The sequence below is a fragment of the Xenopus tropicalis genome, chromosome 2 (genome assembly GCF_000004195.4).
Source record: "Xenopus tropicalis strain Nigerian chromosome 2, UCB_Xtro_10.0, whole genome shotgun sequence".
Classification (NCBI taxonomy): domain Eukaryota; kingdom Metazoa; phylum Chordata; class Amphibia; order Anura; family Pipidae; genus Xenopus; species Xenopus tropicalis.
The window spans coordinates 82,044,471-82,070,207 of NC_030678.2; the positions used below are offsets into that span (position 1 = coordinate 82,044,471).

Consider the following 25,737-nt stretch of genomic DNA (forward strand, 5'->3'; position numbering starts at 1 on the left):
GCAATGAATTTACCACTCTCTGATGCCCAGAGGGTTGTCTTTATGCTCAATCACAAGAACCATATACAGGGCTGTTGTTCTCACTGATAACTGGGTGGGAAGCAGGTTTAATGGGGTGATGAATTCTAGTTTTGTGTTGGACAAACATATAGATATAATTCTGTCCATGGAAGCTTCCATCACATGCTTTGCAGATGCCTAATCTAGAGATTATAGAGAGTACAGACTCATCCTACATTTTACTTAGGGGTGAACTAAATTATAACATACCATTGCTGGCCACATTCAATGACCTAATCACTTTTAGAATGTGCTGGAGGTTTTTTTAAAATAAACCCAGAATTTGTGCAGCACATTTCCCAAGTAGATTCCATACATAGGTAAGATGGTAGGAATTGGTAAGACTACACATATTTACTCTATTCATAAAATAAGCAAAACAGACACATGGAACTGCTCAACAATTCAACAACAAAAGGGAGGCTGGGCGTGCCATATACATATGTCCTATATTCCACATATTCTCAAGCCATAGGAAATTTGCAAACCTAAAATGTATATTGCTTATAATTTGTAATCAGTACCTGTGAGGTTTATCTCTTTGACTCCATGTGATCCAAACAACATGGTACTAATAGCCATATATCCAGGATTAATAATAATTTATTACTATGATAACTATTATTATTATTATTATTATTATTATTAGCACTGGACTTTAAAATGTCAGGTACCTGAAATGCCTTGTGGGTGAAAGCAAAGCATTTTGGGTACCACTGTACCACTGTACTATTCCCAGAATCCCTCTATTTTATATGACAGATTTCTGGGAGTTATAGTTCTGCTACAGGGAATCCCACCATCTTTTTGTGGTCTTGGCAGACATATTATAGAAACATTAGAACCGAGGGACACATAGACTAAAATAACACATGCACACAGTAATATCTAATTAGACAGACAGGAGCAGAATAGAGAGTACAGAGAGACAGCTTTTTTTTCTCTCAGGTTTGTACAACTACAGCTTTCAGCGCATTCTGCCGGCAATGGTTGCATGCTGGGGCATATAGTTTTATGACAGGTGAACTGCTGCAAAAACTATATTATCAGTTAACACTTATCCTAAAATAAAAAGAATGACCTCTGGAGTGTGTACAAAAATCCCACATATTATACCTCTGCCTTCAAAAGAGGTTGTAGCACAGCCTAAAGGTGACGTTGTGGTTAATTTATCCCAGGCATCTAATTGTCACAGTGCCCAGGTTCTAAATAGCCATCATACCAAAAGAATAAAACAAAAAGCATTTAAATGCAGTGAACACTTACAGCCCCTGGTCCTAGCAAGAAACATTTTCCAGGCCCCACACTTTTAAAACCCCTTACCGCTAGGCCCCCTCAAGAATTGAGAGTATGCTTCCACTAAAGTTATACCACTACTTGTAACCATATTTCTAAATATGCGCACAAAGAGAACACTTTAATCCCAAGTTACACAGTAGTTACACATGTAGTTATAAAGCTGTGTAATGAGTTTTGGCATGGGTGTCAAAAAAAGTGATAGCTTGAAGAAAGCACATAGAAACCGCTGCATATTACACAGCATTTCACACCACATATTACACCATATATTCTTGGCTACCTAAATTTGTCCTTTTAATTTCAATATGTTATACCTGGTCTAAGGTAGTATAAAATAATGCAATTTTAGGCACTCGTTTGGCAATTAAAAAATAAACACCTTAATAAATACAACATGCATAAGGAATAAGCAAGAGTTTTATTATTTTACACCAGTTTTTACAGTGCATTATAGGTGTAATATATTTTACCCATATAGAAAGCATGATATAGTATTTTAAAATACCTGTTGTTTTTCTGGTTATGCTTTGGGAACAGCTGATGAATATTTACCTAAGGTGACTGAACACAGGAAGACTGGGTGTCTTGATTTAAACAAGAATGAATTTATCGCTAAACAGACTGTAACAAAAACAGGACTTCTGGCTCAAATAAAAAATAGGAATAAGATAGAAATACATGGCATGCAAAGTCACATGAAACATGTTCCTATTTTGGTGTCACTGACCCTTTAATTTGGAGCTTACTACTATGTGCTCTCTTCTGAAACATGCCTGGAATCTCAAAAACATAACTACAACTGCTGTTTTGTTAGAGAAAGTTCCTTATCATGAATAAGCAAATTGTGATGAAGGCATACCTAGAATGTGAACAATATATCATTCTTTGCATAATACCTGCATCAGCACCAAATTAGTACCCAGAGCCTATACTCAATACTCATTAATAACCATATCATTCAGTTTAATTTTTACCATCCAGGCCAGTAAAATAAGCTAGGTGGCAAGCCTAAATCACTGCTAATAAGAGCAGTAAGGAAGTGTTCCAGGGCACAATAGTGGCATTGCAGAAATCTGATAATCAGCAGTAAGTGGGAACTCAGCTCTGCAATATCCATGTCACCCTCTATTATTCCTAAAAGATGGCTTAATATATAAAGGGTGCTGCTCAGTTTTATTGGTTAATATAAACTGGTGGAAGCTCAGTGTTGTATATGCAACAGCAAACAGGTCATCTGCACTTTTGGGGCAGGCATTGTGTGGGTACTAATGGTTCTGCCATGGAGAAATGGGTAGGTCAGACAAAAAAGGCAAGGGACATGAACTGTGCTCACTTGGCATTAGTAAAACATTTTCACCCAAAAGTCTCTTCTATAATAATCCATTTACTAATGAATTGCCTGATTTTTCTACTATGTATTGCATCTGGAGGAATCCAAGTACATACTTCTAGACAGTGTCGGACTGGCCCACCAGGATACCAGGAAAACTCCCGGTGGGCCCAGGTGTCAGTGGGCCCTCCTGCACCTGACCATTTGGCCTGCTTCATGGCCATTGAATGGCAACAAAGAGGAGAAATAGGTGGAAGAATAGACACTAGCATGTAAATAAAAGAGACAAGGAGAATAAAGAGGTTGGGTGAGGAAAGGAGGGAAAATAGTTTGGAAATCAGCCCTAGGGTCTAAGGTTTTCTGGTGGGCCCCTGGGGTCCCAGTCCGACACTGCTTCTAGAGCTACCTCTAAAATAGCCCCAAGTTGTCATTTCTCATAAACCTTTTGCATAGACTTGAAAGCTGGGTATGAGGTAATACAGCAAGCCTTAGTCAACTGACAATTTAATAGAAAATAAAATGGCAACATTTGTACTCATGCAAAAGGACATTGGCAATCAACACAGTACAAGGGATCTCCTTCACTTACCCTCCTATACTCTGTTGTTGTTGTTGTGTATCTGACTGATTTATTGAGAAATTCCACAAAAACCCCACTAGCCCCGCCCATCCGGTCCACTTCCTGCTGGCTGAATTCTCTGGATGAGCTGGGGAGCCGGCGGCCCTCCGTACACTGCACTGTAGGATAGGAACCAATCAGCAGCTAGGCTGACCTGATAGGGAACTGAAGCCTGTCTGTGCTTGTGTGAGTGCAGGGCTGTGATTGGCTCTCCCCCTCCTACTGTGCTTCTGGCAGGGACCGTTAGGACATGCCCACTCTTCATTTTACACTGGACGGAGAAGTGAGAGGATCTATAGGGAGCTCCAATAAAGGGGCCATTGTTACAGATAGGGTTATTGTTTAGCCCAAATGGAAACCAGCACCGTATATTATTCATAATTGCCTACAAAATAAGTGTTTTTCCCCATTTATCCAATATGTCTCCTTTAATAGCTCCATGAATGGGCAACAAAACACTTCAAACTACTCCTGATTTCAATGACAGTTGCACAGATACTCTGCTGTACTTATGGGTCCAGGCTATTGCCCTGTTGCCATTAAAACCAATAGGGAATGATTCAGAGACTGAATCCATGTATGTGTTTTCCATATCCCTACAAAATAAATATATTGTTCCAAAGACATAGTACAGTATTTATGTAAGCAAAATATAACATTTGTTATATATATTATATATAATGTTATATATAACCTTTATGTAAAGTGAAGAGTTGTCTTATATAATCTACAAGATGTTAGTGCTAGTTTGGGACAAAAGCTGTTAAATTATTAGAATTAGAATGATTAGAATCTAACTACAATTCAACAACAGGAAAAACAGATCTCTCAAATCTCTAACAGACACTGTATTATTATCTTCAATATAGCAGGTTAGAAACAAAATTTACATTTTGTTCTTTTTGGAAATGAATAATAGTCCAAGAAAATCTACCTTTCATGTGTAGCTTGCAAGGCCTGTCAATGTCTTCTAAACAGTGCTAAGGCAGTCTTATTACTGTAGAGTGTAGTAGGATTTGAATCTACCAATATAGCTTTTAAATAGCGCATCAATCCCTATTTATCAGCAGGAAACTTTTTAAAACTGAAACTAAAATCTGGCCATATATTTAGAGAGTCAGTGCACGTGTGACTGTGTGTGTGTGTTGCTAAAATTGTGTAATTGTTGTTTCCATGCCTGCAACAGTAATTTGTACAGAGGTAGGAAACACTTTGCTTTCAAGACTAATTCACTGTGATGTGCGATAGGCATTAGCAAACACAGCCCACATTAAATTTAATTTCATTCCAGAATTCTCCCCTCCAGCTATATTTGGCTTCATTTTCATTTTGCTACAAATTCCCACAACTCTGCTCTCTTTGATTTTCAGGTTTAATTAACAATGCTCATTAAAATGAATGTTATTCCCCTCTTTTAATATCACTCTACCACCTGTCTATAGAGGAGAAATTCATGTGTATTTGCGCTAAACTATTTCATTAGAAGCACTGTGCAACGGCAGATTTTTTTTTTCCCTTTAACAAGGATTGGAGCATTGTAAGTCGATTAGGCAGGGCTGTCATTGTACAGTGTCTTATCAATGAAGGTTTTTGTTTTTTACTCGCAAGTTTTTCTCTAAAGTGGGAAAAATGGATTTGTCATGGTAAGTTTTTAATTTTTTTCCAGATAAGTTGTTAAACCACCACATAGAATGTACTGGAAAATAATCCAACTGCAAGGGACTGAGCTTATCCACTGTACATTACTAGTCTTTATTCTTACGTTATGCTAATATCTGCACCCACTGGCTGTTAATGAATGATACCATGTGGGAACAGTTTTTATTAGTCACCAAAATGAACCATAATGATGAATTGATTATATGAATTAGCCACGAAAAGGATAATTTTCAACATTCTATCAAAGGTTACTTAAAATAGTAAATATTGTTATTATAACACATTGGCAAACTAATAAGATAGTCTTTACATCTCTTTCAATTACTAAAAAAAAAATTTACACTGCAACTCCATTTCTCTATGGAGTTTTAAAATATAAGACTCATTCTACTAAACCACCCAATGCTTTAATACACACTTAACTGCCAATTTTCTTCTATAAGTCAATAGAAATAAGTCAGTGTTCAGTAGAAAAAAAGGGGTTCAAGATGCAAAAGATAATAAGCTTCCAGAGTCATGGGTGCAATTTGTTGGTCTCCTACTGCACCTTTCCCAGCATGCAGTGCTGTGTACATTAGATGAAAGGACACAGGCAGCATCCAAAAAGAGCTAAGCACAATTGTTTTGTGTACAAGACTCCACGGGCCACTGTTTTGAACCCCTTTAGGGATCCTGCCTTTGTACATAGCTCTTAATAATAAGAAATAAGTTGGGAAAAGTTAAATTATTTGTGCCCATGGAGTACTTCCAGTACTCTGCCCCTGTCCTATGGCAATAGTAGTAAGCCTTTGTTTGGAAAGTGGAATTATTCTAGTACAAACATTTTTCTTATTGTAAATAAATTATTTCATTCCATAGGAATTACTGTGTTTAAAAAGTCCTTATAGATACTGAATGTATAAGTTTTCAACGGCTGTTATTATTTGTACTGCAGATTATTTTTCTGCATAATGTAAATATTAATGTTTGAAAATATTTTAATGCCTTTATTTGGCTATAATGTTAAAAAATCCCAATAAAAATTATTGAAACTAAAAAGTCCTTGTATTAGTGTGTTGCACACTCCAAAATCCAAGTGTATTTTACCATGAATGTCCTTTTTTTAGCTGCCATAGGCTGATGCATGATGTACAGTGTTCTGTGATAATTTATATATTAAACAATCCAAAATTAAGTGATCAGCACATCATTTGCTATTAACAAATTTCCCCATCATCTTAGCACTATTGAAAATGCTTGCTATAAGATAAGATAAAGCAGATAAAGAGTTGCAGCCTATATAGTAGTGCATGGTCGCCATCTGGTGTTTGTTTGCTAGTATTGCATAGAAGTGTCAATGTGGAGCTATAGTTGATAAATCTGCAGTTTTTCTGAAGTCTGAAATTAGAGCTCACCACAGAAACATTCACATAATCTCTATTTCTATGAGATTTTTAAAAGTGTATCAAACATTGCTAAATATGCTTATAAAAATCCCATAGGAATGAACTGAAAGTGGGTGGATTTTTTCATTTGTGGGCTCTAATTTCACACTTCGATATATCCGCCTCTACGTTTTAAAAATAACTATTGTTCAATATCTTACCCGCAGGTTAGACAAGAAGTCTCTTTGATCTTCTAGCTAAGATGGCTAGCAGTGTTCCAATGGTAAGTAAGTAGGCATTTCTGTCACGGCAATGCAAAGTCACCAGAGATAGAAATCACGTTCCCACTGGCTAACATACTACACAGGAGTGCTTCTGGCCCTTTTAGCAAGGGAACCTTTTTTGTTTAAGAAAATGGTATGTTGCAGAAAAAACAATTGATGTTCACAAAAGAAACAGCTAAAGTATATTATAAAGTGGATTGTTTGCTCTGTAGTAGCAAAATCAGGACACTTGTAACTTTAAAACCAAGCTGCCCTCAAGAAAAATGTGAGCTAGGATGGTGATATAAAAATCACAGCACTGTATGTTAAGATTTGGGGCGCACTGAATAAGACCAGAAAATCTGGAATAATAGGTATCACAATTAAACATGATGTGTTTTATAGTTTTATCTTTTTAAATGGCAGTCATTTTTTGTACATTAGAGGCACCATTTCCTAATGCTCTAATTTTTTCTTTGAAATTCGAATTTTTACCGCCAAAAGTCACAAAAAAAAAAAGTTGTGATTTTTTTTTTTATTTTTTATTTACTATGCAGAAAAATCTGAACCAGACAATTCACCAACTAAAACTTGCCGAGATCATGTCAAAGTCAATGGCAGAGGTCCCTTCCCTTTCATTGAAGATCCTTCTTTTGTCTCGAGTTTTAAGATTTTTGATGCTGGTTTTTTGTGCGACAATTTGGAAATGTTGTGGGTTTTCAAGTTAAAAAATGCAAGATCTTTGCGTCTTTTCTGTGACTTTTCTCGTGAGAACTTTTTTAATTCAGGCTTTTTAGTAAATGTAAGACATTCCTGGAAACGAGTTTATTCCAATATTTAAATATAAAAGAAATTGAGAAATGTTAACGAGTTTTAGCAAATGTGCCCCTATGATTATGTATTTGTAACACAAAATAGGAGCTGAAACAGTATTTAGTAAGTAAATAGTTGATGCCAGATCTGGGGCTGTGTCAGTCACAAAAGGGAAAACTAATACACTTTGGGGTTATGGCCACTGCCCATTAAAGCTGGCCACACACGTGGTGATTTTCGATCTTTCATGCGACCATCAGTCGCACGAAAGATCGTTCCAACCCTCCAGTGACATTCAGGGCTGAATTGTCAGATATGGAGGTAGAACCAATAGGATTTCTACCTCCTTCTGTCGATTCAGCCCTGATGGCAGATTTTCTCAGGCGCCCGATCAAAATCTTTTAACCTGCCCAATCGGCGAGTCGTCCAATATCAGCAGCCTTCTGCGATATCGGTTGCCTCGCCGAGTTGTCATACACACACACACCGAATATCATATGATATTATCGGTGAGTGTATGGCCAGCTTAACCCTTAGCTGGTAGAGTTAATTGGTCTGCTGCAATGAAGATGAAACATCAGGATCAGAAATAGAATTGCCAGTGGTACAACATGAAATAATCTGATCAGTACAGCATATTCCTATATTAAGCTAAGTTAGACTGCATTAACCCTAACAAAAACCATTACTGCTGAGAAAACTAAGGTACCATCAATATTCAACAACATTTAGACTCTGCTAATGGATTTCCTACTTGATGGCTGCTGTCCTCCTATCTATATATTTAGGTGCTAAAGCAATAAAGACTGTTCTGGCCTCTCCCTGATTTTACACAGCATTGATCTCTATGTATATTTTAACCAGTACAATGACTAAAAGCGCCCACTGATGGTGAAAGAAACAAAAAAGCAACCTGTACAGTTGTTCTTCATCATACTTTACCAGTGTGCAAGCAAGTAATATCCTTTTCCTATAAATACTATTTTAGTACATACCCCATTGATTAAATATATTTCACTAGGGAATATCAATTTAAAGGGGTTGTGTACCCTGGAATCATAGTTGCGCTCAAGCCATTCTCAGGTTTGACACAGGCAGACACTTAAAAATCCTTGAAATTAAATATAGAAAATGCAAAGCAATAGCTTTATAAATAGTCACGCAACTGAATTTATACCACAGAGACTAGAAAGCACACAAAGTGAGTTTTTAAATATATTTATGGTAAGGACATTGCACTAATGCTTGCAAGGTCAACACACACAGCAAAAAAACCTTGTGTACTGAGCATAAAGCGGTACAAGTAATACGGTCTGATGCTTTATACAGGATAGGGATATTATAACACCTCAAGATTTTTCATTGCCTAAATAGGATACCACAGAATAAAGAACTGTTTAGGAGTCTTAGAGCACTGTGGCTTTTTAACAAATGAGACAAGAGGTTCTTCTTTTATTTTTGCCAAAAATCTAATTTTCTGCAAACTACAAATAGAATTTGCATTGGAGTTCACTTTATAAAAAAAAAAAAAAAAAAAAAAAAAAAGAAAATTGAACAAGATTCAATTCAGCAAGTGCTCAGTTCCAGTATACTTTGTAGAACATTCGTCATCCTTTTGGATCAGTTTATATATATACATTAGCAACTAAAGAATGCACTGAATAAGTCACAGATGATTCTGTTCCACAATTCTTGACTCACGACAACTCTGCCAGGCACTGTTCTAGAGCAGCCATACCATATAAATTAGCCTTTTCAGCCCCTCCTTTTTTCCGAATAACATCTCGGCAAAGACTATTGCTCTGGGCCAGTTCTATTAACATACCCTGAAGTGCTGTTACCAAATCAGAATCCACAGATTTAGGGGAAACATTATCCAGAAGGCACAGTGATTCCTGAAGCCAGCCTGAGCTAAGCACTAGAGTGGATAACCAGGGCAATAGATGAACACAGTTGGAGAAAGCTTGTACACCAAGGAACCACAGTTCTGAGATTTCCTCCCAAGCTTCAGCGTAACTTTCAGACAGCATGATGACTGGCTTTCCTGCATCCGTCTGACATGATGGCACATGGGAATGACTCAGGAAATGAATTGTTGCTTTAAAAAACTCCTGTGAATTACTTTCATGCAATACTGCAAGAATAAACAAATTAAGCAAATGAAACACTTCATGGCAAACTAAATACATAGCCTCATCAATTCAACTTTAATCTAAAAGTGGCCATACACAGGCCGAAATAAGTTGCTGATTTCACGGGCAGATGTGGTTTGAGCAGGTTTAAAAGTCCTTTTGGGGCAAGGAGTGCTTTGGCTCATTGATGGGGCCCTTGACCTGATGGCCTACCTCCTCTCAAAGTGATTTGATTGTTTGGCCCTTGAGTCAAACATCAAGGTAAGCATAGGGGGAAAGGTCTATACACTGACAGATCCATTTGTTTGGTTAGGTAATCAAATGAGCGGATCTTTCAGAGTTTGCCCACTTTTAGATTTAACATTTATACAATGTAGACATTGATATTCAGAAACAATATTAATTTGTTTCTCATTTGTTAGAATAGAAGTACTGCAGATTGAAATACAGCATATATATATATATATATATATATATATATATATATATATATATATACACACACACTATACACTATATATAGTGTTTGTACAAATAAATAGAAAACAAGGTTGAAATAAAAATCCTTTAGCAGGGTAACTAAAACTGTACATGGACTGCAGTTCTAAGCTATATAAAGATCAACCAAAGTGGCCCATGTGTGACTAGACTAAATATATAACATGAAACTCAAAAGTCACTTTATGCTAATAATGGGTAGTTTATAGTATGTACTCTCACTGAAAGACTTACCTGAATTTTCAGCTAACAATCTGCTCATCATTAAGCCCAGTGTGGCAAAATTTGCTACTAAGACCAGATGACCCTCCTTGGTTAACAGTGTGGGAAGACACTGCATAAGATGTTTCAATAAAAGTACAAAGCTGCTTTCCTGTCTGAAAAGTGAGCAAGAGTAAGCAAAACACGCTTAAAGGTGCAAAATATGAAGTAAGCTTAATAAGAAATACTCCCACATAAAGGTTTCTATTTTATCTTGAAAGTTAATTTTTTTATTTGGAAAGCTCTGAATAACAAAATTCCCCTATATGCCACTCAGAAAGGAACTAGTTATGTTTAGAAAACTGTTAAGCACAAAATCTATACTAATGGTCAGTGAACATGTCATTAGAGAAAGAATCAATCAAATATAATAGATCTGGGATCCAGTGTTTATGAAGCACTAAACTTGCAGAGTGTTCTACAGTTCTACAATAACACTAGTGCAGTCACTTTTATCTGATGTAGTTTTCCAAAACCATTTTATTTCTTAATAAAAGTTACTTGGCATAGCTTAAAAAAACCCATAAGTTTGCAATGAGGAGGCATTGACCAAGTACTTACCCTACAAGAGTAGGTTCAGTCACCACCAGATTAAGGAAAACACCGCAGCAAGTCTGCAGACTCAGTTCCGCTGCACTTTGCATCCCCTCAGGCTCATCCTCTGCAAAAAGCACATCCCATTGCTGCTGGAAGTAATCACACAGCAGGACAGGAACCCCTTCAGATATCAGCACCTTACGTGGTGCCTCCTCAGCACTTAGATGGCACAATGCAGGGAGTAGAAACCTGCAAATGTAGGGAAAATGTGAGGAGGCTCTCAATGGACTAAAAAATTATTTTCTAAGGGCAATTTTGGTTTCCTTCAAAAATGCTTACATCTGGATGAGAATGCATATTAAACATGAAAGATGAACTGCACAGAATAGGAACAGGATAATGCTATAATAACAATGTGTGCTGTAAAAAATACTTAAGGCTACTGGCAGAGGAAATGCAAATAAAGACTATGATGCTGTTTCAAACAAGGCCATGAAAGCATGAAAAATGTGGTTGAGGTGCCACACGTTGGTTAGGCAAAACGGTTATTCGTACAATAGAGTCACAACAGGTGATGTTTGCTTTATCAGTATATTTAAAGCTGAAACATATAAAGAATGATCTTTCTTTTTGTGGAACATAAAAGACCAACATCAAGCAGATATCAGGGTAGGAATAAAAAAACTGCATGATTGTTATGGTCAGATTTAAAACATACCTCCCAACATTAATGTTCCTTTATGCCTGCCCAACCAAAATTTTAAAACCTGTTTGGTTGATGAACTGATTTTATCATACAATTTTATTGGTATGAGTATGGCCAGCTTGGATACATGGAAAAACCCTAATTTTGTGGGCACTTATGAATAGTATATGGTGCTGGTTTCATTGTGGGCTAAAAATTAATACTATCTGTAAAAATGACCCCTTTACTGGAGTTCCCTATAGATCCTATCAGTTCTCTGTCCGTGTTTCAGATGAAGGGTGGGTGTGTCCTAGCGGCCCCTGCCAGAAGCACAGCAGGCAGGGGATAGCCAATCACAGCAAAGACAGGCTTTAGTTCCCTATCAGGTCAGCCTAGCTGCTGATTGGTTCCTATCCTAAAGTGCTGTGTACTGAGAGCTGCCGGCTCCCATGCACATCCAGAGAATTTAGACAGCAGGAAGTGGAACAGATGGGCGGGGCTAGTGGGGTTTTGGTGGAAATTCTCAATAAATCAGTCTGAAACACAACTTTATTAAGCACAATCCTTCTATATTTAGAGTAGTACAATTCACTGGTACATTGTTATTTATTATATGATATGTCTCCTTTAAGAAAGGAAATTATTCACTTACCATTATTGTTTTGCCCTGTGCAGGGTAAAGGAACATAAGCATTTGGAATTATATTTACTAACAAGGCACAAAATAAAAAAACAAAACCTTTTATTTTTTTTCTAAAAACAGATCATGGGAAAAAATATTCTACACTATGGAAAAAAAAACCAATTGATGACAAAAAAAAAACATTGTGAAAATGGCACCTTCCTTAATGGAAAAATCTCAGCTACAGTAGTCTGAAAGGAATGAAGCTAGTCAGATTTTGCACATTGATAAATCTGGATAAGAACAGGTCAAAAGGAACCCTTACCAATTAGCACTTTAATGCTCATTCAGTGATTACTGGCATAGCGGAACACACTTCATCCAAGCATTCAAGAAAATATTTATCTTTAAAATCAATTATTTTTATTCATATATATTAAAAACATATGTGGGCAGGGTGTGTCTTAGGTCTAACCCCTTTCATGATAATAGAAGCCACTTACTTAGAGGCCATAGTGCCCCCTGCAGATCCTATACAATTTATACCTCAATGACAGCCTGGGGTATAGTATAAAAACCGCAAATTGCATAATTCAATAATTGATCTACATAAAATCATGCCATAAAGAGTACTATATACCATATGCATCTCTTAAAGACTTGCAATCCTGTATAACAACAATAGAGTACAATACATTATATAAATAAAATGATCACATAATTATATTTGAAAAAATTAAACTGAAATAGTCAAATCTAATAGGACACTTTATAATATAACTCATACACTAATCAGGAAAAAATAAACTTGCATTCTCCGAGTGAAAACCTAAAATTTCTCCCTCCTGAGAAGGCATGTGTCGACTTTGCCTTTTCTAAACCTAACTTCACCTTACATATAACTTGAAGGGAAATACACAGGTCTTCCCCATGACATTCGATAAGGTATTTAGCTACTGCAGATCCTTGCGCTAAAGCTGACACCACACAGGCCTGCACCTGGGCCAACACAATGGTCTTGGGTAAAGGCAAGGTAGGAGGCAGCAGAGGGGCGGATTCTCTGCCTGTATTTTTCCGTAGGCTGAGAATCAGCCCCGTGTGGCAACAGCCTAAAAGTCTTGCCAACATACAGTAATTCACATTTCTGGTAACCAAATAAATCACCATACTAGTACTACAATTCACATAAAGGTAACTAATTTTAAATATCCAGATTTTTCTTATGTGCTCAGTCAAAGTGGGTTCTGCTATGTCAATAATCAATCCTGCCATTGCCAGAACAGCGTTTTAATACATAGGTATTGCCTATATATGCCTCACCATAGCAGTTACACATTGATCTTCTAAGCTAAGCATATCATATTAACCACACAGCAGAAGTGGATTGTTATTTGGAAAACAGCACTGATCTATGACTTTATTAATGTTTCTAGACACACAAAAAAATAAATAATGTTTGCTATTACTTTTAGGTATGCACCTAATCCAATTTTTTTTTTTAATTCAGACAATTCCGCATCTCGAACCGAATCTAAAACCTTAATTTAAATATGGAAATAAGAGCAAGGAAGAGAGGGAAAGCACCTGCTAAAAATGTTGTAGTTTCCTTAAACATTAGGCATCCCCCAGTGATTGAACCTTTCCTTCTCTGGTAATCATTTGGCCTAAAGTTATGTAATTGTAAGGGTTCAGATTCATTTTGCATAGGCACTTTGAATTCTGCTCAAAAAGGCTCGAATTCTGGCGAATCCTGAAGCGAATCCCTATTGACATTATATTATTTGTTATGATTATAGATAGGGTATAGAAAAGAAATGTGGAAATTCTTCGTAATTATCATAATCATTTAAAACATATCACCTTATTGCATCTCCAGGCCATATGGTGCCCCAGCTACAACTCAGCAAAGCGACCTGGGACACTTCCTTGGGAAGGTTCCTGCAAATCACACTCCTCTGGTGGCAAGTTCGCATATAATGAACCAGATATGGCAGTAGTTTGATGACTTCAAGCTTTAGACAAGCTGTTTCCTCTGCTAGCCATGCACCAAGCAATCGAATTGAAGCCAGCAGGAAGGGATCCTCCTGCATCTCCCATCCAAACTACAAAATGCAAGAGAAGGTACTAATATAGCATCAAACTAAAAAAAAAGAGTGATAATAGTTGAATTACTATACAATTGTATTAGTCTGTTCATGAAAAAATTTGCATGGATTGAGACTAAGAGCAGAAGATACTTTACCTGCTGTAAATAGTGGATGATAGAGGCACAGGCTTCTTGCATGACCCCTATGAGCTGCAATTTCTGCTCCTGTCCCAACACAGGACGTTTCTCCTCCTTAGTGCATGCCTGGATCCCCATTTCAACCAAGGCATAACAGGCTGTGATGGAAGACTGTCTTGAGGTCAATGGTTCAGGATCTTCCAGTGCCATCCTCACTTCCACACATGCCAAGTTCACTATTAAGGCTAGGAAACGAGATCGCTCAACCTTGTTTTCTACAATGATCCAGGAAGAACCATATGCATTTGCAAGGCATGCTCCAAGTTTCAAAGCTGGATCCCTTTGAGATATGCTTAGCTTATTACTAAGGATTTTCAGCAACCCCTTACAGAGTTGTTTTAAACATTCCTCTCCCCAAGAGGTCTCCAGAAGAACAGGCAACGGAGGAAGAAATGCAGGCAATAGGTCCACCAACTGGAATTTCCTTTCACCTTCTTCCTTGCTGAACTCCTCACTGAGCCGAGTCAAAAGGAGTTGAAGGTCGGTGCAACTTTTCTTCCAACATTTTGTTGGCAATACAGTAAGCAAACTGGTAAGAATTTGTAAAGCTTTTTCCCAACAATGATTGCGATTTAAGTATGCTTGGCATAAACAGGGTAGGCTACCATGTGATATTAAGTTCTTTGCTCCCTGTGGAGATGCCAATATACCCAGAAGACACTGGTATGCATCTTCCACCATGGATACTAATTCTTTGTTACCTGACTGACATGGAGTATTGACAGTTTCATTAAATATGGGAATTTTATTAATGACCTGAGGGTGAACTGCCAGAGCAGGATCAGTGCAAAAACAAGCTAACAGTGTTACCCCCAAGCTTCTGAAAAGATGGCTGGGACATCCATCTGGAACAGAGCTTGAAAAGAGAAGGCGGTTTGGGAACGTAAAGCCCACTGCATCAAAAATCGTCCGTCTCATTTCATTGTTGAGCTCCTCAGCTTGTGCACACTTTGTGACCTGTAAACAAAAATGGACAACATTTTCAGAAAGCTAAACTGCAGTTTAAAACTATTATTTTTTCTATTAAACTTTTATTTTGAAGATCAAATCTGTAAGGCCAAAAGGTGGAATGGTAATGCACCCATTGGATAACACCACCAAAATGGCCAACCACATCTAATGCTGAGTGGTTCATTTAAGAAAATGGTATTTACACTCAAAGCTGACATAAGCATTTTAGAGAAAAAAAATTAAAAAACGGATAAAGGGTTAAAGGACAAGAAGGGGTTAAATAAACTGGAGGGTTGCCAATTTGATAGGTCAGACTTGGTGCATGCGCAGTCCCAAACTTTTTTCTGTATTTCAATAAATTTTTATTTGAAATCAAAAGAATGTGTACAGACTGCGATTCATTTATCAGCAAATATAGTGTATCAAGGCTGAGCGACTTGAGTATAATCTGGTATCTTGTAAAATAATGATAGTTAAGTCTTAATAGATAAGCAAATACTGGTCTGTATAGATACAGAAGATGTATGGAAGTATTCCCTATTGGGGGGCCTCTCTAGTCCCATTAGCTTAAATCATAAAAAATATTTTAGATAAAATAGTTTAAACCTAGTACTTTTGTTCGCTTATTACGGATACAACTTAGATGTGATGCAACTGTCGTAAGTCAATGAAAGAATTTACAGTGAGAGAAAAGTGTTAAGAGTAGTCCATACCGTGCCTTTATATATGAGCAATGGTTCCCAAATTCAAAGAAATTCCTTATGAGTGACCATTAAGATGCTGGCCACTTTTTCCATAACCATAATCCCAAAGATTTTGTTTTTAAGAAAGTTGAAATTTGTTTAGTCTTCCGTGCTTTAGCAATAGTACACTTAGTCATAATAACAGTAAATAACTGGAACTGTATTGAAGTAAGAGTGTCTGGTTTTTTACATAATGGCCAGTCCCAAACTTTTTAACAAAGTCTGGGATTGCACTTTTACCAAGACTGATTTGGCGCAAGGTATGCCTTGGAAAAATGACCACAGGCCAATAAAATTTCTTAAGAAGAGGAGAGCCAACTGGGGTATTGGTAAAATAAAAAACTGGCACCCACTAGTGATTTTTGCTTACCTTGTCCTTTAAAGAATAAAATGAATGCATAAAGAAAAAAGTAGTTTTACAGTACATAATAATCTTTTGTTAAAAGAACATAACAAATACCAGTAAAATTTCTAAAGCACTCTTGGCTTACTGGTTCCTGTATACGAAAAGACAAATAACCTATCAACCAATATCTGGCCAGGGATCACCAAATAAATCAGAAAGGTTTAAAAAATACCAGTAGCTGAGGAAGTATCAGCCTATGAATGTGATTCTCTCTAGGTAGCATAGGTCACTGTTACAACACTATCACTGGCTTGGTAATGACCAAATCCTTCAAAGATCTGGTCATTTGAACATCCTCACCACTTCTAATCTACTAGAAGTAGATTATATAGTTGGAAAATACAAGCTGATCGAGTAACTGCAGGGCACTCCAAGTTAACGAACAAAAACAATTTACATCAAATAAACCCAACCAAACTCTCCCCCCCAAGTCGAAAAGCTTTGGATTTATTTAATGTAAATAAATATTTTTTTTGTTCATTAACTTGTGGTGCCCTACAGCACTCGATCAGTTTGTGCAACAAACTAGCACTTCATACAATTTAATTGCATGTGAATCAACCAACTAGTAATCACTTGCTTAATGCAAGTGGAAAAGTATATTTACATTTTAGCACAGTACAAACACCAGTCTCACCAGAAGCAGGGCAGCAAACTGTTCACTGTCAGTCTGTGCTCCTTTCAGAACCTCAAGACATTTTTCCAAAGCAGGATTCTTGACCTCATTACTTTGTTTCTCAGCTGTATCAGGCATTGTGCTTATTAGACCTGTAAAGACAAAAAGAATGCATACTAAACCTTTAGAAAAAAAAAAAAAAAATTAAAGATAAAAAGTGCTACATTCAGAAGAACAGTACCTCTAAATAATCAAAAAGTGCTAAAAACAGAAATGCTTTACTATATATATCTATTATTAAATATTATATAGTATTTTAAATCCAGCATCCATCAAAATAAACCCCTCCACCCCTCAAAAAAAGGAGGGGATATGCAATAGGCTTCTTGTGTCTGCCACAACCCTAATCTGAAGGTAGATTAAGAGGGGGGAGAAGTTAAAACACAGGTGGGATGTATTTCCTGCATGTTCATTTCAGTGCCTGCGATGCATAATTGTCCCCAAACATTGGCTGCAGTGCCCAGCATCTCTGAACTAATAAACCAGGAGCTAGGCGAACTGGGATTTAAAATAGGCCCTGGCATTTCAAGTACATAGTACCCTACCAGTCCAATAATTAGTGACTGTCTTTGGAATTTTACAGTGACCCCTTCGGCAATTAACAGAATCCACAAATTGCCAGTCTGGGCATGTACAGGAGACTCGCTCATTACACGCATGTGACCAAACATGGCCATCCATCCTTGGAGCTTCATCCTGGGGCAGGTGGTATAGGGCTTGCTAGGGTCATTCTCTGACCAATTGGGGAAACAATTTGGCCATGATAGGTGCCTTGTAAAGGAGAACTACCCCTTGCTTTCCTTTCATGAAATACATTTCTTGCTGCTGGAACAGAGCTGATTGGTAAACAGTTTGAACATACTTAGATTGTGAGCTTGGCCCACCAATCCTAAACTGTTAAAGGGGTGGTTTACAATTAAAGTTAATTAACTTTTAATATATTATAGTATGGCTAATTGTAAGCAACTTTTCAAAAGGTCTTCATTATTTATTTCCTATAGTTTCTGATCTATTTGCCTTTATCTTCCAACTCTTTGCAGCTTTTAAACGGGGGTCCCTGACCCCAGCAGCCAAAAACCTATTGCTCTGTGAGGCTACAGTTTTATTTTTATTGTTACTTTTTATAACTACTTTTTCTATTCAGGTCCTCTCCTATTCATTTTCCATCCTCTCATTAAAACTGCTCTCTGGTTGCTATGGTAATTTGGACCCTAGCAAACAGATAGCTGCTGAAACTCCAAGAATCAAGAATCCAAGATGGGGAGCTCCTGTGACAACTGTAACGACCTATATCATTACTACTATAGAGATGCTGAAACTTTAAGCCAGTGTAGTCAGTTTATAATATAAAATATGGCATTTCTACCCATATTCATTTTTAGGGTTTGGTTCTCCTTTTTAACTAAAAAACTACGAAAAATAAAAAAAAAATGAACACCAATTGCAAATTGTCTCAGAATATTACTCTCTACATCATACTAAAAGTTAACTCAAAGGTGAACAACCCTTTTAAAATACCATAAGACCCTTGTTTGTTAAATGATTTTAAAATTTAAAGCGCCGCTGAAATGTTCTAGTGCTATATAAATAAATAAGATAACAGGAACCAGGACAGATTTTGGCACTGACAAGAACCTGAACACATAGCTATTAATCCTGAAGTATGTACAAATAATAGGGAGGTTCTTCTTTAATTAAATAAAGTGTCTGCCAACCACGGCAATAAGTGCCAGCCTGAGAGCCATGTGCTTAGCCAGCCAAAACAGGCATGCGAAACGAACGGGCCCCTGTGCATATCACTAAGTTCCAGATCTGTTTGTTCCGCGCTACTGCAATAGACTATCGTAACACCGTGACCCTGTAAATCTTTAGATTAAACCTCTATTAATACCTCTTACCAGGACCGTATAACAACCAGCTACTCACAATGCGCTCTGACAACTTCCACCAAGACCGCCCACTACCCAACTTCCTAGTCTTGCGCCTTTTGGAACGCCAGCCAATTGCCTGTTTCCGTTTCTGGACAACTACCAATCACATTGTGAGACCGCATCCCGGTGCGGCTGTCATGGTGACGGACGCCATGCTGCGAAAAGAGCAAGTACACCCGAGTATCCGGGAGCCAGCGCTTCCGGGAGGAGGAGCTAATATCTGGGTACAGGGGGCGGGTTCAACAGAGACTGATCGGACAACAGGCACAGGTAGTCGCTAATGGTATTATAGTGATGCGTTAATATATATAAGATATATGAGAATTCTCTCGAAACATATAGTTTCATTGCGTGCGAAGGTTAGAAGTACTAGTACCAGCACATTACAGCGCATTCCCTATACTCGAGTTTTTCTTACAGCTAAGATAAATCTACATTATTGCTGCTTCCTATGGGTTTGAATATGTGTCCACACATACATATATGGATATTGATAGCTTTGTAAATACTGTCACGATCTGTTGCACTCACCCTGCATGAATAACTGCATGGCCACAAAGCGCTGACCTAGTGAATGTATTTAGCTGCTTTCACATGCCTCCCATTCTATAGGTGCTACACATTTTAATGTGTGACTGTCTGTAGTGTGTGTATATGGAGTCCAAACACAAACAATTCATGAGCACTACCTATTTATCTGTTCATTCATATTGCGTGGCCACTAAACATTGTTAGTGTATACCTGATATGTAGTAGATGATGTAATGTTTATCATTGCTTAGTGGTGCTTTGTGGTATATGTGTGTGACATGTGTCCTATGGTGATGAATAAATGAAGATACTAAAAGCAGGACTGCTATCAAATTCATGGGTGGAATGTATGGGATTTTTGGCCACTCAGAAATACAAAAGGTGGCCCTACACAATTGGTGAAAGTTTAGTATGACCCCAGTCCCTGGGAGTAGGCAAGCTATTTTTTGACTGTCTTTTATTGATATTATTATGAACGCTTATTTATAAAGTGCCAACAAATTCCACAGAACTGAACAATAAATGGCTACATATAAAAACAACCAATAACTGATACAAGAGGTAAAGAGGGCCCTGCCCAGATAACTTAGGGAGAAAAGTGTTTTTCATTGTGTAGAGAAAAATATGTGCCTTAATTAAAGAGTGTAACCTATAAATTTATGTCCTATAAGTGACTTCATTTACAGTAGAACCCTAATTTTTGACCCATATTTTAACTCCCCCATACAGGGAGTTTTTTTCCCTCAGATTTTAGGTTTTCCAAGAATTAATGCCATTTTGATGCCACCCCCTGGGAAATGTATAATCAGGATGTATTTATAAGTCAGCATTCTATAGAGATGTATGTCCTGACAATTGCTGTTGTTAAAGTTGTTTAACCTTTAATATGGGTACTAAACACACATTTACAATAATTGTATTGTGGGTCTGGCTTTGCTGGATGGTTTTTTTCTGTGTAAACTTGGGGCATTTACCCCTGTGGTCGATTTCTCTTGCATACCGCCTGTGCATCCAAGCGTCTGATGCAGGTGAAACGCAACTTGATGCGTACCGCCTGAGTTTAATGCTGTGCACCTGTGTCAGTATGTGCCAATGTGGAAGAATGGGCTGCATTTTGTCCTGCTCTTCCCTTCGGTGGAACTCAGGAGAAATCCACCAGAGAGGAACACAGGGTATAATGCCCATGTGTAAGATCCCTTACAGAAATGAAGTAATGAAATGCAGAAAATTAGATTATTTGGGGGTAATTTGTAAATTATTCATTGCTGTCAGAAAACAAATCATCTAAAAATCTGACCCACACAAAAACTAGCCCATAAGGTCAGTTATTGAAGGATGAATTAACTGTGTGGGCAGCTCACATGGGACGCTTATTTGGAAAAACAGTTTGCAACTGTGTAAATGTGTTTTGTAGGACAGAAAACGTACTGTGCTCTACAGCATTTCCTGTGTTAATGACATGTGATCCTTTTCACTCTAGTAAAGGTGCCTAACAGATTCTGCAATAGAAAGAAACTTCTAACTGTTGTAAAGCATTTTACATTTCTTAGTATTTCACAGAATTGAACATCTGAAGTTTTGATCACCGAAAAAAAAAAGTAAAATATATTTAAGAATAGGGCTAATGGAAGTGCATTGCTGTTGTTTCTGTTTGGGTTTCTATTGCAGCAATAGCACCAGCAGTGCAGGGATAAAGTATATTTGTTTTGTAGTGTATCTAATACCTTGTGGGATCATCCAGAACACCAAGCACTATCATTTAGCTAAGTCCTTATCTGAGTGACCAATACAGAAATGAGGTTTCTACAATAAGGTCTGCAGGCATGTTGTGACCGTATTAGTGGACAGATACTGATGTAAGCTTATTTAAAGTGGCCCTCTAGCACTTCTGCAATTTAATTTTTTTTTTTTTTTAATGGTTGCTGAGTTATTACACATTTTAGATTGCTAATACCAGGCCTATAACTTAAAAGCTGTCTTTAAAGGTCAGAGTGTTGGTGACCCTAACAGTGTATTAATTTAATATGCACTTTCTGTATTCAATTAACCCTAGGGTCAAAGCCTGGTATTTGTAGTCTAAAACTGCAGATACCTCAAAATTCACCCACCCATTTCATACCCCCCTTTGATGTCATCAGCCTACCCCCATATGAGGTCACTGTCCGTCCCATGCCCAAAGGCCAGTATTATACAAGAATTGTTAGTGATGTTTTGTGAGAGCAATCATTTATGTATTTATGGTTTCTCTATGATTGCTGTAAAGCAGGCATATAATGCTTTTATACTGTGTGTTATGTAGGCAATGGCACAGAGAAGAGCTGCCTTAATGGGTTAGGCACAGAGCTTTTTTTGTTTACACTTATGTAGATTTGACACTGAGAAAACATTTGTATCTTGCATGGGACAGCTGCAGGGAGATTTATGGCCTGCTTGTTACAGCCTTACAGCGATCTTTTGTACTTTATGTCAGGCACACACACAGAGACGATTTATTATTTTTGTGGGGCAAAGACAAATCATAGATCTCTGTTCTGTTCCTTATGGATCACACACAGTAAGGAGGGGTTTGTTAAATGATCTGTGTGGAACAGGTACAGCTCTCAAAACCAAAGTGTAAAGTAAACACAAATACATACCCTTTTCTAGGAGTAGGATATAAATGTGTAGCTTGTGGGACAGGTTCAGATAGAATGCCAGATTCCAGCCACAAAGTGGTTTATCTCACCCTAGTGTGCACGTTTCCCTTGAGGCTCCTTCTGGCAAGTTCACAAGGGAGGTGACTCTTTCTCTCTCTCTCCCCCCTCCCACAGTAGCTACAAGACACTCCTGGGACTGCTGGGGCACTAGATCGGCAAGTAAAGCAGAAACCTGCTCAGATGCTCACCTGTTCTTTCAGGTTGAACCACTGCTGCATTACTCGATAGATTTCTTTTCTGTGGCCAGCTGACATGATTCAGGTGAGTAGTTATTTCCTTATAGGACTGTCTGTAGCACTTTAAAACGTGTACACCAATTCTTCCATTAAAATATCCTATTATACCTAGTCTTTAACCTATCATTTTGTTTCAGGTGGGTGTTATTTCCTTATAGGATTGTTTGTAGTACTTAATATATATACAGTAGTACTTTCTCTAAACTAATTCTAGTTTATCTTAAACTATTATCAGGTGAGTGTTATTTCCTTATATTATCGTCTGTAGTAGTTAAAACATATACATCTTTAAGGTATTGTTTTGTGAAAAATTATTGCTTAAAGCCCCACATCAAATTATTTAAACAAATTATTTAGTAGCATATATATAGTCAGGTCTGAATATAAGCAAAAAAAAAAAAAATCACATGGCCTGTAATGTGCTGTGGATATTCTCTTAATATTTAGTCTTGCACAAAAGAATATAACTACAACATTATGGCAAAGGTTTCTTATCAAGTGAAAACTGTTGCTTTTGTGATATTAAAGGGGTTAAAACTTTTAGAATGCTATAGATAGTGATATTATGAGAACATTTGCAGTTGGTCTTCCTTTTTTATGGTTGCTAAAGTATTTAGCTCTTCAGTCTGGAATTTCAGCAACTATCTGGTTGCAAAGGGCATATATACAGTAGTAACCAGGCAATGGTTTGAATGAGAGACTGAAAGATGGTTAGGAGAGGGTCTAAATAGATGAATAAATTAGTTATAAAAATTAACAAAAACATTAACATTGTAGCCTCAAAGGGAAATTGTTTTTTGGCTACAAGGGTCAGTGACCTCCATTTGAAAGCTGGAAGGAGGCAGAAGAGGAAGCCAAGTAATTAAAAAAAACTATGAAGAATAAAACATTTAAAGTTAAACTAGAAATGAACTACCCCTTTAAGTTTACCCCTTCATGTGGCATATGTAATATGCTGATATATTTTAAAATGTGTTTTTATTACCAGCAAATGGTATTATTTGTTGTATTCCATCCAGTTTAACATGTTATTTGCTCTAGATTTCATTGTTTAATTTGGATATTACCATGGTGTAAATAACAGGTTGGCTTTCCATCTTGGCTTTCATACAATTATATTATAGCAAATTTGACAGCTCCGGTGGTGGTTGTTAGTGTAAAATGTGGCTGTTTTGCATAACTTTTCCCTAATAGTACCTCAAGTTAAGCCCCCAGGCTCACTGCTTCATCCTTTCCAACACTATTGGAGCTGTTGCCTAAAGTGGGCTATTAAATCATTCTGCTGCTTAAAAAGCTTTTTGTAGCATTATGTAGGTTCAGTTGGGGCAGGAAGCACACATTGTACAAAAAGAACCTCAGAACAAATTTAAGCCAAGAGCCTTCCCATTAAAGGAACTAAAAGATTCATTGAGTTCAGCATTGCTTCTAAATGTTTAACAAAGTCAATTTGCAGATCAGAATACATATTTACATGTACAAAAATAAATACATATGATGCAGTAGACATAGCATATGATAAGCACAGCAACAAAGTAGGAAAAATGCTAGGAGAGGGTACTGCAAGATAATCATTTAAGTCATGTTGTGCTGCTGATTGGTTGAACTGCATGACTGGTAAATAATACACCAGGAACAGGGCAGAAAGACCTTATCAAACATTTAGAAAAACATCGGCAAGTTCAACTAATGCTATATAATATAATGCTATATTCTCTTATAGCATAGTTATGAAATGAAGTGTTTTGTGTAAGTGTGGGTGTCCGCTCTTCATAAAAAATAAAGTATAGCGTCACTCCAGAGTGTGCCACATCATTATCCAAGTCTGCTTTTATTCATGGTATAATAATAAACTCCTCACACTCATGTTTTATTCTGTGAGTTTGTTTATGGTAGAACGTTGGGAACCACTGCTCTAAATAGATCTCTGATACTGGTCACTACCTTTCTTATGGAATGATCTTAAAAGATTGCATGCAGGCAATATGCCAGATCCTAGATTTGTATTTGTTTTATTAGTGCTTCCTGCTCCTTTTCTCTGGGATGTGTATGCCAGGCTTGACTGCTTATCTAACAAGCATTTAATTATAAGGAGCATTTTGCTATAGTTCATACATGATTTAAGGTGCCCATACACGGGCAGATTTTGTTGGGTAAAACAAACTCTTTTAGGATTATCCAATAAAATTGCCTGCTTATCATTACATTGATGAGTTGCAACTGTCAGCCAGACAGGTTTAAAAATTTTAGTGGTGAACCAATAAAATCTGTTATTGCGCATGCCTTTTATTTTGCCTTTATTTTGAAGACTTGAGTTAAATGCGAAAGTAAACAAAGGAGCAGGTAGCCACTGGTTAATATATATATATGATCTTGCAACAAGCAAAACAAAGGTGCACAAAAAGTCTCCTCACATATGATTAACCATCGGTGGATAAACCGTTTGTTAGAATGATCGAATAACCGTTTTCCTGATAAGGGTTCATTCCGGAATTTGTATCTCCATACCTAAAGTCTACTAAAAAAAGCATTAAATAAACCCAATAGTATGGCTTTGCCTTTAATAAGGGTTAATTATATTTTAGTTAGCATCAAGGTACTGTTTTATTGTTACAGAGAAAAAGGAAATCATTTTTAAAAATGAATTCTATGGAAGATGGCCTTCCCGTAATTTGGAGCTTTCTGGTTTCCGGACAACTGATCCCATGCATTTACTGAGAAGTCTCCTGAAATGAGAAAAGTAGATTATTTTGTATTATTTATTAGAGATAAATCTATGAATATAAAGTATGTGCGATCGGCATATCGGTTGAATTAATTTGCTTAGACCCACTGTGTAACTAAAAAAAGAGTAGATAAGTGCTTTTACCTGGACAGCTGATAAGGTGTTTTTCCATAAATTAAACTTAAGCCCCTAAGCAAATCTGATTAAAACTGGTGCTAAGATCACAAGGATTCATCTGTAATGACTCAACCCTATGTAAAACAACTTGCCCTTCTGAATGTCAGGAAGTAATTTCTCTAAGCTGGTATGTTGACATATGAAAGTTATTTATATGTTTGGACCCAAGGCATTATTTGCATCCTTCACACTGTATGCTAAATATTATTTGTGCACTTTTTAAATAGGTCTTTTTGCTATTA

At 37.1% G+C, this 25,737-nt stretch overlaps 2 protein-coding genes across 5 annotated transcripts in view; one reads left to right on the forward strand and one right to left on the reverse strand.

Annotated features, from left to right (window-relative positions):
• Nucleotides 1-8,609: 8,609 nt before the first annotated feature.
• On the reverse strand, nucleotides 8,610-19,287 carry ncdn (neurochondrin). 3 transcript variants are annotated; one of them, XM_004911575.3, is made up of 7 exons: nucleotides 19,129-19,287; nucleotides 17,164-17,294; nucleotides 14,385-15,383; nucleotides 14,003-14,244; nucleotides 10,860-11,084; nucleotides 10,272-10,414; nucleotides 8,610-9,541 (listed from the first exon to the last, which is right to left on the reverse strand). In XM_004911575.3, the coding sequence occupies exons 2-7, from the start codon at nucleotides 17,278-17,280 to the stop codon at nucleotides 9,105-9,107; spliced, it is 2,163 nt and encodes a 720-aa protein (XP_004911632.1). In that variant the 5' UTR covers nucleotides 17,281-17,294; nucleotides 19,129-19,287; the 3' UTR covers nucleotides 8,610-9,104. The 3 variants fall into 3 exon arrangements, with proteins under 3 accessions (XP_004911632.1, XP_002938879.1, XP_004911633.1); XM_002938833.5 differs by having other exon boundaries at nucleotides 8,937-9,541; nucleotides 19,101-19,287; XM_004911576.4 differs by having other exon boundaries at nucleotides 8,937-9,541; nucleotides 19,094-19,287.
• Nucleotides 19,288-19,317: 30 nt separating this feature from the next.
• The window catches only part of kiaa0319l (kiaa0319 like), a 55,623-nt gene continuing 49,203 nt past the window's right edge, over nucleotides 19,318-25,737 (forward strand). For both annotated transcript variants that reach the window (XM_002938832.4, XM_012957372.2), the window contains exons 1-2: nucleotides 19,318-19,403; nucleotides 22,475-22,621. The gene's annotated coding sequence lies outside the window, so the exon portion shown is untranslated. The remainder of the gene's footprint in view (nucleotides 19,404-22,474; nucleotides 22,622-25,737) is intronic.

Bases quoted from the DNA above. Each gene is read 5' to 3' on its own strand.
- ncdn (XM_004911575.3), bottom strand. From the start codon at position 17,280: ATGCCTGATACAGCTGAGAAACAAAGTAATGAGGTCAAGAATCCTGCT. The intron at 14,245-14,384 runs GTAAAGTATCTT...TGCATTTTGTAG, and splicing joins TCATCCACTATTTACAGCAG to TTTGGATGGGAGATGCAGGA. The intron at 10,415-10,859 runs GTAAGTACTTGG...CTCACTTTTCAG, and splicing joins ACTGAACCTACTCTTGTAGG to ACAGGAAAGCAGCTTTGTAC.